This window comes from Microcaecilia unicolor, chromosome 1, assembly GCF_901765095.1.
Source record: "Microcaecilia unicolor chromosome 1, aMicUni1.1, whole genome shotgun sequence".
Taxonomy (NCBI): Eukaryota; Metazoa; Chordata; class Amphibia; order Gymnophiona; family Siphonopidae; genus Microcaecilia; species Microcaecilia unicolor.
The window spans coordinates 647,395-664,079 of record NC_044031.1 but is presented as its reverse complement, the minus strand read 5'-3'; the positions used below and the strand labels follow the sequence as shown (position 1 = coordinate 664,079).

General features: G+C 42.5%; 1 protein-coding gene across 1 annotated transcript in view; it reads left to right on the top strand.

The window, feature by feature from the left end:
• Positions 1-16,685, top strand: part of LOC115461790 (regenerating islet-derived protein 4-like) — a 140,085-nt gene that overhangs the window by 82,045 nt on the left and 41,355 nt on the right. Inside the window, 1 exon segment of the mRNA XM_030191836.1 lies at positions 16,405-16,487. Coding sequence (XP_030047696.1) covers positions 16,405-16,487 — 83 coding nt within the window.

Sequence of the window (16,685 nt, the reverse complement as noted above, 5' to 3'; positions counted from 1 at the left end):
ATTTACTATGTTACTATGATATAGTTTACATTGTGCCGGAGTGGCCGTTTCCAGATTGAGAAGTACAAAGTGATATTGCATTAGAGTTCATAAATGATAGAGTAGATTAAAGAGTAAGTTAGACGATCAAATTCTATATTACCACCAAATTCTATATTACTACCAATCTAATTCACATGCAGAATATGAACTTTCTATGGTAGTGAGTAATGCATAACTTTCCTTAGTGGCTGCGTAAATGAAGCAGTCAGGCGTAGAGAGGTCGGATTTGTCTAGTTTTGGTGTTTAGGATGGATCATTGTGGTATGCTTTTTTGAACAGGTTGGTTTTCAGTAGTTTTCAGAAGATTACTAAGTCGTGCATTATTTTTATAACATTTGGTAGTGCGTTCCATAGTTGCGTGCTTATGTAGGAGAAAGTGGATGCAAATGTTGACTTGTATGTAAGTCCTTTGCAACTAGGGTAGTGAAGATTCAAGAATGTGCGTGCTGACCTTTTTGTGTTCCAGGTTGGCAGGTCTATGAGATCTGACATGTAGATCGGGGCTTCACCATGAACGATTTTATGGACTAGGGTGCAGATTTTGAACGCAATTTGTTCTTTTAGTGGGAGCCAATGTAATTTTTCTCTTAGGGATTCGGCACATTCGTATTTCGTTTTTCCAAATATGAGTCTGGCTGCTGTGTTTTGGGCAGTTTGGAGTTTCTTAATGATTTGTTCTTTGCATCCGGCATAGATGGCATTGCAGTAATCTTAACACCATTGATTGCATCAGGCTGCGGAATATTTCCCTTGGGAAGAAAGGTTTTACTCTTTTGAGTTTCCACATTGAGTGGCACATTTTCTTTGTTGTGTTTTTCGCATGGTTTTCTAGTTTGAGATTTCGGTCTATTATGAAGCGCTGAGGTTAAGTAACATAGAGGGGCATAATCGAACGGGGCCGGCCATTTATATGGGTGGCCATCTCTAAGGCCGGCCCCGCAAATCGGCATACCCGACCGAATTATCGAAACAAGATGGCCGGCCATCTTTCGTTTCGATAATATGGTTGGGGCCGGCCCAATCTCAACATTTGGGCTGGCGTTAGAGATGGCTGGCGTTAGAGATTGCCGCCATTGTTTTCCCACCGATAATGGAAACCAATGGCAGCCTTCTCAAACCCGGCGCAATCCAAGCCATTTGGTCGTGGGAGCAGCCAGCATTTATAGTGCAGTGGTCCCCCTCACATGCCAGGACACCAACCGGGCACCCTAGGGGGCACTGCAGTGGACTTCAGAAATTGCTCCCAGGTGCATAGCTCCCTTACCTTGTATGTTGAGCTCCCCAAAAACCCCCAAACCCACTCCCCACAACTGTACAACACTACCATAGCCCTTATGAGCGAATGGGGGCACCTACATGTGGGTACAGTGGGTTTCGGGTGGGTTTTGGAGGGCTCACATTTATCACCACAAGTGTAACAGGTAGGGGGGATGGGCCTGGGTCCGCCTGCCTGAAGTGCACTGCAGTACCCACTAAAAACTGCTCCAGGGGCCTGCATAGTGCTGTCATGGAGCTGGGTATGACATTTGAGGCTGGCACAAAAATGTTTATAATTTTGTTTTGGGTGGGAGGGGGTTGGTGACCACTGGGGGAGTAAGAGGAGGTGATCTCCAATTCCCTCCGGTGGTCATCTGCTCAGTTGGGGCACTTTTTTGAGGCTTGGTCCTAAAAATAAATGGACTAAGTAAAGCAAGCCAAGTGCTCATCAGAGTCGGCCTTCATTTTTCCATTATCGGCTGAAGCCGGCCATCTCATAACCACGCCCCCTTCCCTCCTTCGGTACACTGCCGACACGCCCCCTTGAACTTTCGCCGGCACCGCGACGGAAAGCAGTTGAAGTCGGCCAAAATCGTCTTTCGATTATACAGATTTGATCGGTTTCAGGAGATGGCCGGCCATCTCCCGATTTGTGTCGGAAGATGGCCGGCCATCTCCCGATTTGTGTCGGAAGATGGCCAGCCTTCTCGTTCGAAAATAAGCAGGATAGCCAGTTAAGTAAGAGGCGACCAAAGAAACCTCAGATATTCAATGCTGGTCACTGTAAACAGCCCGGCATTGAATATCTGGGGTCAGCACTGACCACAGGACATATGCGGGCTGCTTCGGGCCCATTAACTTTAGTAAAATGGGGGAATACCTGATTGGATTTGAAGACTCTGGACAAGTCACTTAACCCTCCACTGCCCCATGTAAGCCGCATTGAGCCTGCCATGAGTGGGAAAGTGCGGGGTACAAATGTTACAAAAAAAAAAAAAGAGGAAAGACAGTGGTTCAAGGCTGAAAGGAGCTATAAAAATAGCAGTGGCTCTTTATGTAAGGAAAACAAACAAAAGGAAGAGAAAAAGGAAAGTGATATGGTTCTTCAAACAAAAGGCTGAAAAAACAAAGGTAAAAGAGTTGTTATGTTGTGTTACAGAGAATTTCTAACCCGCTAACTCCTTCGTATGAGATTCAAGGTGAGAAACAAGGCAAATAAAACTAATACAATCATCGGGAATAACAAAGATATGTTGACAAAACAGGAAACAATCTTTAACGCCTTGCAAAAAATAAAATAATTTCTCAAAGGCAGATCTCTACAGGAAGACTGTTCCAAAGAGGAACAGTTAGAAAACAGAAGGAATGTGGAAAAAAAAACAGCTGTAAATCGAACACTCTGCACAGAAGGAAAAGCCAAAACAAGATAGTTGCAGGTCTGAGAGGTAGGGTTAACATTTAAAACCTTAATTGCTTGAGCTAAATTCTCAGAACAAACACCATTTAATATTTTAACTACCAAACAAAGGGGACCTTTTACAAAGGCATGCCAAAAAATGACCTATGGTAGAGTGAGCGCGTGGATTGGACGTGCGCTGGACCATTTCTCCAGCATGTCTGAAAAAAGGGGTTTATGGGGGGCCAGGAAATGGACGTGCGGCACAATGAAAACCAGCCAGATACCGCTGGGAACGCCTCGAGGTAGAAAATTACTTTCTACTTTGTGTTTTCGGTGTGCGCCAAACTCAGAATTACCGCCAGGTGCCCACGGTAGCCGGGCAGTAATGACGATTTGATGTGTGCTGCACGCCTGTAGCCCCTTACGCACCTTTGTAAAAGCCCCAAAGCATTTCAAAAGAAATCCTGACCTGAACTGGCAGCCAATGCAACTTTCTCCACAAAGGAGAGACATGATCTAACTTTGACTTATAAAGAATTAATCTGGCTGCAGAACTTTTAACCAGCTGGAGCTTAGAAATATACTTTGCTGCCACCCCTAGGTAAGAAGAAATATCGCAGTCCAGTAGGGCTAAAATAGAGAATCGTACAAGAACACTAGAATGGTCCTGCAAAAATGACAGCACAACACCTGAGTCACATTGTTGTTGAGATAGCATTCATGAAATACAGAGGAATGCAAGAAGAGAGACAGAAAAGAATACCGGACAAAGCTCAAAGAAGCAAAGAGACAAAAGTACAGACGGAAGAAAAAATGGCTAGAAATGTAACGAGAGATGACAAGACTTTTTCAAGTATTTTGGAGGAAATAGGAAGGCTAGAAATGAAATTGTAAGACTGAAAAGTGCTGAGAACTGCAATGTGGAGAATAATGAGGAAAAAGTGGACACGGTAATCAAATCCTTTTATTCTATGTTCACGGAAGAAAATTCCAGACAAAGCCCTCGGTCATTTGACAAAGATATGCATGAGAATGAAATAGATAATTGCATTGATCACAGAAGAAAGTATTTATGAACAACTTGAAATACTGAAAATGAACGAAGCTCTGGGGCCTGGTGAGATACATGCAGGAGATTGAGGGAGGTCAAGGAAGTTCTGGTGGGTCTTAGAGAAGGAGAGGTTCCACTGGATTGGAAAAGAGTGGATGTGGTGGTCCATCTCCCCAAAAATGATTACAGTGAAGAAATGGGAAACTACAGACCAGTAAGCCTCACTTCGGTGGTTGGAAAACTAATGGAGGCACTGTTGAAGAAAAGGATAGTGGGCTTCTTGGAGTCCAAGGTAACAATGAAAATAGTTACAAATGAATTAAAAGAATGGTCTAATGTTTGGCAGTTAAATTTAATGTGAAGATCTGAAGAGTGAGGCACATGGGCTGTAGAAATCCAAAGAAGTTGTACTTAAGAGAGGCGCGAGGCTATCATGGAGCAGGAGAGGAACCTTGAGGTAATAGTAATTTCAAGGTGTAAACCAAGGTGACAAGGTAGAGGATGCTAGGCTACATAGAGGACAAGAAAAGAGGTGGGGGTTGTATCTCATTACGGACATAAAAATTGACTTACCAGAGAGAAACAACAAAAGTTCATCACGCACCTGCTTAAACCTTCATTGTCCCAATTGCAGAGGACTTAAATACAAGTCTGTACATACATCCAGTTTCTCATACACCTGCATGCAACTATGGAATGAATTACCGATTGCCATTAAAACAACACACGACCTGACAACCTTCCGAAAGTTATTAAAGACCTACTTATTCATAAAGGCATACAATAAAGATTCCCCATAACGATCTGACTTCCTAATTTTTCCAATCACAACTATTAAGGAACCCTCTTATCTGTCCATCCTAATTACATCCTCACGACTGAATATTATATCTTGTCCTGATATCATTATGTTATGTTATGTTGATCTTTCAATCCACTTCCAATCCAATATGATTTACTTATGCACTCTTATTTGTAACAATTGTAAAATTATTATTCCATTAATATGATTGCTATGATATTCTATGTATGTATTTATTTATTGCATTTGTATCCCACATTTTCCCACCTCTTTGCAGGCTCAATGTGGCTTACAACACATCATGAGTAATGGAAATATATCAGAAAATAGACATTTAGTGTTACAGCAAGATTTTGGGTAACATGATAATGATAGAACATGGTAGTAGTATAACAAGCAGTTATTGTAAGACAGTTCTGAATATATGTGGGGGAGTTGTGTATATTCATATTGGTTGATTTTTGTGGTATGCCATGCTAAAGAGATGGGTCTTCAGTAGTTTGCGGAACTCCGTTAGTTCATGGATTGTTTTTAATTTGCGACGTAATGCGTTCCATAACTATGTACTCAAGTAGGTAAAGTTTGACGCGTGCATTAGTTTGTATTTTAGACCTTTGCAGTTAGGGAAGTGCAAGTTAAGGAATGTGCGGGATGAACTTTTGGCATTCCTGGGTGGTAGGTCTATCAGGTCTGACATGTAGGCTGGTGCATCTCCATGAATGATTTTATGGACTAGAGAGCATATTTTGAACTTGATACGTTCTTTAAGTGGGAGCCAGTGTAGTTTCTCTCGTAAGGGTTTAGCACTTTCGTATTTTGTCTTACCAAATATGAGTCTAGCTGCAGTGTTCTGGACTGTCTGACGTTTCTTGATTATTTGCTCTTTACAGCCGGCGTAGAGTGCATTGCAATAGTCTAGATGACTGAAACACCATAGGTTGTATCAGGTTGCGGAAAACTGACCTTGGGAAGAAAGGTCTTACTCTTTTTAATTTCCATATAGAGTGGAACATCTTCTTGGTTGTGTTTTTCGCGTGGTTCTCGAGTGTTAGGTGTCGATCCATGATGACTCCAAGAATTTTTAAGGTGTCCGAAATTGGAAGGTTCAAATTTGGTGTGTTTATGGCGGTGAATTTGTTCTTATTATGTTGAGAGGTGAGTATTAGGCATTGGGTTTTATCTGCATTCAGTTTCAGCCGAAATGCATCCGCCCATGAGTGCATGATCTGGAGACTTTGGTTGATATCATTGGAGATTTCCTTTAGATCTTGTTTGAATGGGATGTAGATCGTTACGTCGTCTGCGTATATGTACCCATCTGTATCTATATTCTGAAATTCTTATCCTATAATGTGTACATGTTATAACATTTTGTAAGCCACATTGAGCCTACAAATAGGTGGGAAAATGTGGGATACAAGTGCAGCAAATAAATAAATAAAAAAGACTTGAAGTGGTTCAGAGAAAGGCAACAAAAGTAGTTTGGGGTTTGCACCAAAAGGCGTTATGAGAAGATTATTATTATAGCCCGCAGCTTCCTTTTCAGGATCTGTGCAGATTAAATGGAAGAAGTCTTGGACAAACTAAGGTAATATAATAATATTTTCACAACTAAGGCCCCCTTTTACAAAGCCAAGCTAGTGGCTGGTGGTGTGGTAATACCGACACTTTGAATGGGCTGTGTCAGCATTGCCACGCAGCTTCCACTAATGCGGCTTTGTAAAAGAGGCCTAAAATTCCTATGATTACATAGTGATTATACTAATCCCAGATATAAGTCATAAACAACACCAGATACAGTAAATTTCTTTTGTGGGTTCATTCCAGATAGTAGCTCAAACTTGATCATGTTATGATCACTGTTTCCCAGGGGACCCAACACTGCCACCTCTCGCACTATGCCCCGCACGCCACCAAGGACCAGATCCAAAATGGCTCCCCCTCTTGTCGGTTCCTGGAATAGTCGCTCCAAGAAGCAGCCCTTTATTACAACTAGAAATTTTATGTCCCTGACACTCCCTGATGAAACATTTATCCAGTCTATATCATGGTAATTGAAATCACCCATTATTATAGTGTTGCCCAATTTGCCAGTTTTCCTCATCTTTGTAAACATTTCTTCATCCATCTGTTCGTTCTGTCCTGGTGGATGGTAGTACAGTCCTACGAGAATACTCCTTCCCTTCACACATGGGATTATTCATAATGATTCCAAGCTGCTATCTGTTTCATGTGGAATGTTTATTTTATTTGGCTCAATTCCCTCTTTAATATATAATGCAACTCCCCCTTCCAATTTGATCCTATTATTGTGATACAATTTATACCCTGTTAACACAGTGTCCCATTGATTGTCCTCGTTCCACTAAGTCTCCGAGATGCCTATAACATCTACCTCATCATTTAGTGCTATATATTCTAACTCTCACATCTTATTTTTTTGGCTTCTAGCATTTGAATACAGGCACTTCAGATTGTGTTTTTTTCCTTTGATCTACAATCTGCTTAGACGTTGAAGGGGATAATGTGCATCCTTTATCCTGCTCTCTCATTTAGCATACCTGGCTTTCTTTCTAACACTGTTGAAACCTCTCTACTGGAATTCCCTAAATGTCCTGTTTCAATAGTATCTTTCAAGGATACTGAACACCGAACCATGTGCTCCTGGGTGACTGTTGACTCCCCCACCTCTCCCCTCCCCCCCCCCCCCCCCCCCCCCCACATCTAACTCTCTCCCTTGATACAGCTTGGTCATTCAGTCAAAGAAATTAATCAGATTTGTCTGACAAGACCTGGCTGTAGTGAAGCCATGTTGCCTTCGGTCCTGCAATCCATTGGATTCCAAAAACTTTAGTATTGACCCAGGTAATCCTGCTCTGGTTTTGTCTTCACTGCATCTGTGGACTTGTGGGAAGGAGATTGAACTGGAACAGCTTATCAGGGTTGTTTTGTTTCTGGAGTAGATAGTAATGGTGATCTGAATCTACTAATGAAGTGAATCATAGATTATCCAAAATGAAGGCCTTAAAACTACCAGTGAAAGAGTAGAAATCTAATAAATATATTCTTTTCTGTGTCTGTGGTCAGTGCCTGAAGGAGCTAATACAGGCATATGGATAGCAGAGGTAAGTCATAAGAGTGCACCATTATCAGTTTAAGAAGGGCGAGGAATGGGTAACAGGAAGGAACATCTACCATCTGCCACTGTGCAGTTTATCAGAGATAAAGCCTGCAGCTGCAGTTGTATCTAACTGAGTTTACTACTACTTATTATTTCTATAGCGCTACTAGACGTACACAGCGCTGTACACTTGAACATGAAGAGACAGTCCCTGCTCGACAGAGCTTACAATCTAATTAGGCCAGACAAACAGGACAAACAAGAGATAAGGGAATATTAAAGTGAGGATGATAAAATAAGGGTTCTGAACAAGTGAAAATCGTTGCCAGAGGAAGTGGCAACAGCAGTTAGCATATCTGGGTCTAAAAAAAGCCTGGACAACTTCCCAGAGGAAAAGTCCACAGTCTGCTACCGAGATGGACATGGAGGAAGTCACCACTTGCCCCACAATTGGCAGCATGGAATGGTGCCACCAACTGGGTCTCTGCCAGACACCTGCGACCTGGATTGGCCACTGCTGGAAGCAGGATACTGGGCTAGATAAGAACAGTTTACCCAGTTCATATGAATGTATGAGGATGTGCATAGAAAGAGTTCCTCTGCTTTCATGTGATCTACATGTAGCTGTTCCTGGGACACAGAGATATATAACACTTTACTAGAGATAAAGGGGCAGGATTGTTACAGGGGTGCAGATCACAGCCACTCTTTGAGTGCTTCTGCCATTGTCTGGGTGAATACTGCATCACTGGAGACAGAATTTTAAGATATGGGGGGGGGGGAGGAGGAGGTAGGAGAGACTGCAAACAATATAGTAACGTGGAGGGGCATAATCTCTAAGGAGGGCCCTGTAAAGGGGCGGGGCAACCTGTATTATTGAAACAAGATGGACGTCCATCTTTCGTTTCGATAATACGGTCGTGGACGCCCAAATCATGAAATTTAGGTCGACCTTAGAGATGGTTGTCCCCGTTTTTTGGCGATAATGGAAACTGAGGACATCCATCTGAGAAATGACCAAATCCAAGCCATTTGGTCATGGGAGGAGCCAGCATTCGTAGTGCACTGGTCCCACTAACTGAATAGAAAAAGCCCTTCCCTTACTGATTCGGAAAGGAACAGGCATGCATGAAGGAAATTGCATGCAAATGAGCTGCTCGCTCATTTGCACACGATTTCCTTCCTAAGGAGGGGAAGCGATGGCAGTTGATGTCCAAAATATGGATGTTTCTGTGAGAAGGACATCCATGCCTTTGCTATGCCTCCAACACCCTCTTTATTTATTTATGTAGATCTTGGATCACAAATAGCAACAGTGGGATTTGAACCAGCCACTTCTGGATTGTAAGACCAGTGCTCTAACCACTAGGCCACTCCACTCCATGCCCTTCAAATTTGGCCATCCCTCTGTGTGTGTGTGGGGGGGGGGAGCAGTATGCAGGTTCCTGGGGGGGGGGGGAGGTATGTGTGTGTCAGCGGAGGCATAACGAAGGCATGGGCGTCCTTCTTTCAAGCAATTTGGACACCCTCAACTGCCTACCTCAGGGGTCACAATGATGTTCTAAAAATATATAAAAGAAATAAAATCATATCTTGCAACAATATAAATACATAAATATCAAAACATAATCAAAGAATGTATACTTCACATTAAAACACATGTAGGATATGTAATCATAAAATTAAATATGAATAAAACACATAAAAATGCAATATAAAAGGACAATATAAAAGGATCATTTTACACCCACGTGAATAACCATAAGATCTCATTTAAATAACAAGCAAATCATGACACAAACGAAGAAGAAACAATGGCACCCAGTGAATAGATCATGTGGAGGGGCATAATCGAAAGGGGCACCCAAGTTTTCCTGAGGACATCCTCGCAGGACGTCCTGGCGAAGGGGCGGGGAAACCCGTATTATCGAAACAAGATGGGCGTCCATCTTTTGTTTCGATAATACGGTTGGGGACACCCAAATCTTGACATTTAGGTCGTCCCTAGAGATGGTCGTCCTTAGACTTGGTCGTTTCAGATTTTCAACGATAATGGAAACTAAGTACGCCCATCTCAGAAACAACCAAATGCAAGCCCTTTGGTCGTGGGAGGAGCCAGCATTCATAGTGCATTGGTCCCTCTGACATGCCAGGACACCAACCGGGCACCCTAGGGGGCACTGTAGTGGACTTCAGAAAAAGCTCCCAGGTACATAGCTCCCTTACCTTGTGTGCTGAACTCCCCCAAAACCCACTACCACCAACTGTACACCACTACCATAGCCCTTACGGGTGAAGGGGGGCACTTAGATGTGGGTACAGTGGGTTTCTTGTGGGTTTTGGAGGGCTCACATTTACCACCACAAGTGTAACAGGTAGGGGGGATGGGCTTGGGTCCACCTGCCTGAAGTGCACTGCACCCACTAAAACTGCTCCAGGGACCTGCATACTGCTGCGATGGACCTGAGTATGACATTTGAGGCTGGCACAAAATATTTTTAAAGTTCTTTTTTGAAGGTGGGAGGGGGTTAGTGATCACTGGAGGAGTATGGGGAGGTCATCCCCGATTCCCTCCGGTGGTGATCTGGTCAGTTTGGGAACCTTTTTGTGCCTTGGTCGTAAGAAAAACTGGACCAGGTAAAGTCGTCCAAATGCTCGTCAGGGAAGCCCTTTTTTTTTCCATTATGGGTCAAGGATGCCCATGTGTTAGGCACGCCGAAGTCCCGCCTTTGCTACGCCTCCAACATGCCCCCGGGAACTTTGGTCATCCCTGCGACTGAAAGCAGTTGGGGATGCCCAAAATCGGCTTTCGATTATGCCAATTTGGGCGACCCTGTGAGTAGGACGCCCATCTTCCGATTTGTGTCGAAAGATGGGCGTCCTTCTCTTTCGAAAATAAGCCTGACAGTGCACCAATGGGGAAACAAAATGAAAAATATGTCAATGACAAATATAAATAAATGAAACCATGATATGAACAGAAAAATAGAGGGAAAAAACTGCAGTGTCAGGTACACAGCAACAAAACAAAAAGCGAAGAATGTCATTGACATATTTTTCATAATGGGATCTCATGATTATTCACGTGAGTGTAAAATGATCCATCCATATTGTCCTTTTATATTGCATTTTTATGTGTTTTATTCATATTTAATTTTATATTTACATATCCTACATGTGGTATTTTTATGTGAAGTATACATTCTTTGATTATGATATTTATATATTTATATTGCAAGATATGATTTTATTTCTTTTATATATTTTTAGAACATCATTGTGACCCCCTGAGGTAAGCATTTTATCACGCTGAAACACGAACCGCGTCGGTTCCTGCTGTACAAGCATTAAATAAAGTATCTATTAAGCACTAGTTCCGTTCCTGTGGTGGACTGTCCATTGTCCATCCTCTATTATGTACTTGAACCATGGTCGAGTATATAAGACTGGGGGACACAGTGAAATTACATGGAGATACTTCTAAAACAAATAGGAGAAAATATTTTTTCACTCAAAGAATAGTTAAGCTCTGAAACTTGCTGTCAGAGAAAGTGGTAACAGTGGTTATTGTATCTGGGTGTAAAAAAAAGGTTTGGAAGTATTTTTGGAAAGAGTAAATAAGTGATTGACGCCTACTTGTTCCACTCCACTCATTATTTTATAGACCTCTATCATACCTCCCTTCAGCTGTCTCTTCTCCAAGCTGAAGAGCCCTAGATGCTTTAGCCTTTCCTCATAAGGAAGTTGCCAACTCCCCTTTATCATTTTCGTCACCCTTCTCTGTACCTTTTTTTTTTTTTTTGTACCCTGTGCTTTCCCACTCATGGCAGGCTCAATGCGGCCTAGGTACTTATTTGTACCTGGAGCAATGGAGGGTTAAGTGACTTGGCCAGAGTCTCAAGGAGCTGCCTGTGCCTGTAGTGGGAATTGAACCCAGTTCCCCAGAACCAAAGTCCACCACTCTAACCACTAGGCCACTATACCTCAGGGTATAATTCCACTATATCTTTTTTGAGATATAGAGATATATAGAGAGATTTGTTTTGTGGCCCAGGTCAAGGGGTACCTGACCTCGACAGGAACAAGTTGGTGCTCGAAGATGCTATGCTGGAAGTGAGACCTGGGTTACTTCATGTTTCCCACTCCCTCCAGGGTGTCCACCCTATTACAAATCTTGGTATCAGCCACAAAAGGCAAACCTTACCTTCTAACCCTTTGGCAATGTCGCTCACAAATATATTAGAAAAGACTAGCATGGAAAAGAGGAAAGGATTCATCTGAACCTCAGTAGGAAATGACTCCACCACATCATTAACTATCACATGTTGAGAGGTGGCCTGTGTTTATGAAAAACCCTACAAAACAGCAACATTTACCTCCCCCGCCCGAATCTCCAACTCTACTCTTCCCTTTCTACCTAGGAAGAAAGGCTGTAAAATCTACCGTATAGGAGGGGGATCTAGGAGGAGAGAACAGTATCTGAGCACACTATATCAGGTGTGGCTTCCTCATTTCGGACACCATAGATTATATTAGGATCTTCCTATGTTTATTGCTGATATGGATACATGATCTGCAAAGGGTTTGGTTTCTTCAAATATTATTAATGTAAATAAATAAATGTTTCAGAAGTAAATTACAAATTAGACAGCAGATGGTATATAACACAGGGCGTTAATGTTACAGGTTAGTGATCATAGGCTTGGTCCCAGATAAACCATTTTATAGTCAAGAGGAATTTCAAGAACTTTCTTTATAATTTTATGATCATTTACTTTATGGGCAAAATCGAAGTCTCCAGAAAGAGTATTTAAAGGATTAAGGCAACCTGCTCCACAAGACTGCAGATAGGGAAGAAGGAGGGAAAACCAACACAGCTGCACAGGAGACCCAGGTAAAACTTAAACATTAGATAAAGGGTGAGATCACCAAACGGAAAAACCCTTACTGCAATATGATGTGAGAAAAAGGATAAGGGACTGTACGAGGGTCTCACTGTAGTATAATCAGAGAGGGTGAATAAGGGACCGTAGGAGGGTCTCACTGTAGTATAATCAGAGATGGTGAATAAGGGACAGTAGGGAGGTCTCACTATAGTATAATCAGAGATGGTGAATAAGGGACCGCAGGAGGGTCTCACTGTAGTATAATCAGAGAGGGTGAATAAGGGACTGTAGGGAGGGTCTCACTGTAGTATAATCAGAGATGGTGAATAAGGGAATGTACGAGGGCCTCACTGTAGTATAATCTGAGATGGTGAATAAGGGACCGCAGGAGGGTCTCACTGTAGTATAATCAGAGAGGGTGAATAAGGGAATGTAGGGAGGGTCTCACTGTAGTATAATCAGAGATGGTGAATAAGGGACCGTAGGAGGGTCTCACTGTAGTGTAATCAGAGAGGGTGAATAAGGGACTGCAGGAGGGTCTCACTGTAGTATAATCAGAGATGGTGAGTAAGGGACAGTAGGGAGGGTCTCACTGTAGTATAATCTGAGATGGTGAATAAGGGACCGCAGGAGGGTCTCACTGTAGTATAATCTGATATGGTGAATAAGGGACTGTAGGAGGGTCTCACTGTAGTATAATCAGAGATGGTGAGTAAGGGACAGTAGGGAGGGTCTCACTGTAGTATAATCTGAGATGGTGAATAAGGGACCGCAGGAGGGTCTCACTGTAGTATAATCTGATATGGTGAATAAGGGACCGTAGGAGGGTCTCACTGTTGTATAATCAGAGAGGGTGAATAAGGGACTGTAGGAGGGTCTCACTGTAGTATAATCTGAGATGGTGAATAAGGGACCGCAGGAGGGTCTCACTGTAGTATAATCTGATATGGTGAATAAGGGACTGTAGGAGGGTCTCACTGTAGTATAATCTGAGATGGTGAATAAGGGACCGTAGGAGGGTCTCACTGTTGTATAATCAGAGAGGGTGAATAAGGGACTGTAGGAGGGTCTCACTGTAGTATAATCTGAGATGGTGAATAAGGGACTGTAGGAGGGTCTCACTGTAGTATAATCTGAGATGGTGAATAAGGGACCGTAGGAGGGTCTCACTGTAGTATAATCTGAGATGGTGAATAAGAGACCGTAGGAGGGTCTCACTGTTGTATAATCAGAGAGGGTGAATAAGGGACTGTAGGAGGGTCTCACTGTAGTATAATCTGAGATGGTGAATAAGGGACTGTAGGAGGGTCTCACTGTAGTATAATCAGAGAGGGTGAATAAGGGACTGTAGGAGGGTCTCACTGTAGTATAATCAGAGAGGGTGAATAAGGGACTGTAGGAGGGTCTCACTGTAGTATAATGACGTTCCATCACCCACTTTTTCCTGTTGCTGGAGGAAAATATCCAATACATTTTACAGGCTTAAAACACACTTTCTTCACAGTATCTAAATATATAAGACACCTGCAAACCTGAAGACTATTGCTGTGGTGTAAATTCAGGTTCAGTAGATATTTTTCTGTTTCTGGAGAGATTACATTTGCCAAAAAAGCTACAGTGGGGATTTGAACATCTGTCCCTTTGTTTACAGTCAACTGCGTTAACCACTAGGCTACTCCTTTACTCTGCAAGGAAGTCTGGGTGGCCATTTTAATAATACATCCCTTTGCCTTGTTTCCTCCCATTTATAATGGTTTACAAGTTATTATACTGTGTCCCCGACCCCCCCCCCCCCCCCCGAAAAAGAGAGCTCTGGCATAAGGCTAGAGGTGGGAGTATTTTCTGGTGGGGGGGGGGGGGTCACTAAGGAAACAGGTTTGGAACTGACAGACCAGGGGGAGAATAGGAGGAAGTCCAGCCCAAGTGGATGAGGGAAGGAGGGTGTAAAAGTTACTAATTTTCTAACTGTGCGGTCTTTGGTTGTCCACCCCGCCAAGAGCCTAGCATCAGGGTGAACAGGTAATGTTTGCAGTGTGTGGCATTCAGAGCCCCTGTTAGAGGGCAGAGGGTGGCTGTGGTGTTTTTCCGGCTTGGGGACTAGTTAGAGTGGTTGGGGGGAAAAGACACCCCAGGTAGAAGAGATGGGAGTCAGAGTGCTTGATGGGACAGAAGAGTTGAAAGAATTGTGTCGAGATGATTAAGGACTGAAAGAGAAATGGTTCAGATATTACCACATACTGTTTCTCTGGCTTGCAAATAGAGGAGATTAAGGTGGAACTGAAGTGTGGTTTTTGTACAGACCAAGATTGTAAGCTCTTCTTTTAGATTGTAAGCTCTTCGAGCAGGGACTGTCTTTCCATGTTAAATTGTACAGCGCTGCGTAACCCTAGTAGCGCTTTAGAAATGTTAAGTAGTAGTAGTAGTAAGTTGGCAAGCTCTAAACTTTTTTCCAAGTTACTGTTTAGCAAAACATGTTGAAGTTTGAATACAGAGACTGCTGACTATTTTTGGGGGGTGAAAGTGAATGAAAATGTGACCGTAGAGAGTACCTTTCATCCTACCAGCTCATCTAGACCCAGACTGCGCTGCTCCCAGTCTGGCGTGGTGTGTTTTGTGTGTCCTGGTCACGTACGGCCCAGGGAGCTAAGCCAGTGGGAGCAAGATTGGGGTTACACTACTTAGAAGATTCCAACTTGTACAGAGCAAAGCTATCAGACTGCTTTTTTTTTTATTTTAAACATTTTTATTAGATATTAAAGATATATCAAACAGAAAAAAAAAACAACAACATGTACTTTAGTACAACAGAAGAAAATACAAAAAGCTGAGTCCAAGCCGGAAAGTTACTCCATAGATGAAAGAAAAAGGTCTAAAGTTCTCCATTTTTGAAGACCAGTTTTATGCGCACTGTTCATATTTTTTTTGTATAGTAAAATCCAGTTCCACCAAACAACAACATTAACTTGAGAATTGTCTTTCCAATGCGATATGATCAGTTTCAGTGCAACTGAGACCAAGAAGTCAAACAGTACTTTAGAAATGGAATGCAAATGGATTTATATACTTGGGTAAGAAAGATTCTTGAAACCCAAATAGCTCTTTTAATTTTCCCCAGACATCTGACCAAAATAATACAAGATTAGGACATTCAAGCAAAAGATGTACAAGAGTTCCGGTGGTTTTTTTGCATGACAAACACAAATCACACTTAGAGGACCCAGACAATTTACTCTTTCTAGGCGTCCAAAGGGCCCTGTGATACATAAAGAAAAGAGATTGTGCTATTGCAGCCACCCATCTCTAAGGTCAACCTAAATGTTGAGATTTTGGCGTCCCTGACTGTATTATCGAAATGAAAGATGGACATCCATCTTGTTTCAGTAATACGGGTTTCCCCGCCCCTTTGTGGTGCCGTCCTTAGAGATGGTTGTCCCCGTTCAATTATGCCCCTCTGTGAGAGTATTTCTTCTCTTCCTCTCCTCTTGGCCTACCCTGCTCTCATTGACGGGAGCATCAACCCATACTATAGTTTTTCTCTTCCTTATGGTCCTGAACAATAATATTGTAATCTTCCCATTTGTTGTCCTTCCACTGCAATCTGTCTAACCCCAGTCTCTGTGTATGTCCTTCCCTGCCCCCTCCTTATATCAAATAAACTTGATAATCGACATATGAAGACGAAGTATTCTCTTGTGTTTCATGTGAACCTTCCTCCATGCAACTTCCATTCCTTGTCCTTTCATGGTGCATTAATGAATTACTTCTCCCTGCACAAATTGCCATACCAATAAAGCTTCTTAATTTGAATCCATTTTCAAATGTTGAGTATTTGTTTGATTTTTACAGGGAGAAGACTTTGCTGATAATGATGTCTGTCATGTTCCTTGGGTTGTTGCTGAGCTGTATCGCTCTCACCGAAGTCCTTGCTGGTGAGTCTTCTTTTCTCCTCTTGGTTTTACACATCAGTGAGGTTAAACTGGTGGTGTAGCATAATGGTGAGATCTGACAACCCTCAAGACCCAGATTACACTGTTTTTCATCCATCACTCATCCTGTGACCTTGCTAGAACCATTTAACTTCCTCAGCACTCACAGTGGTAGATTTCTGCAGTACCGTGCAAGTGATG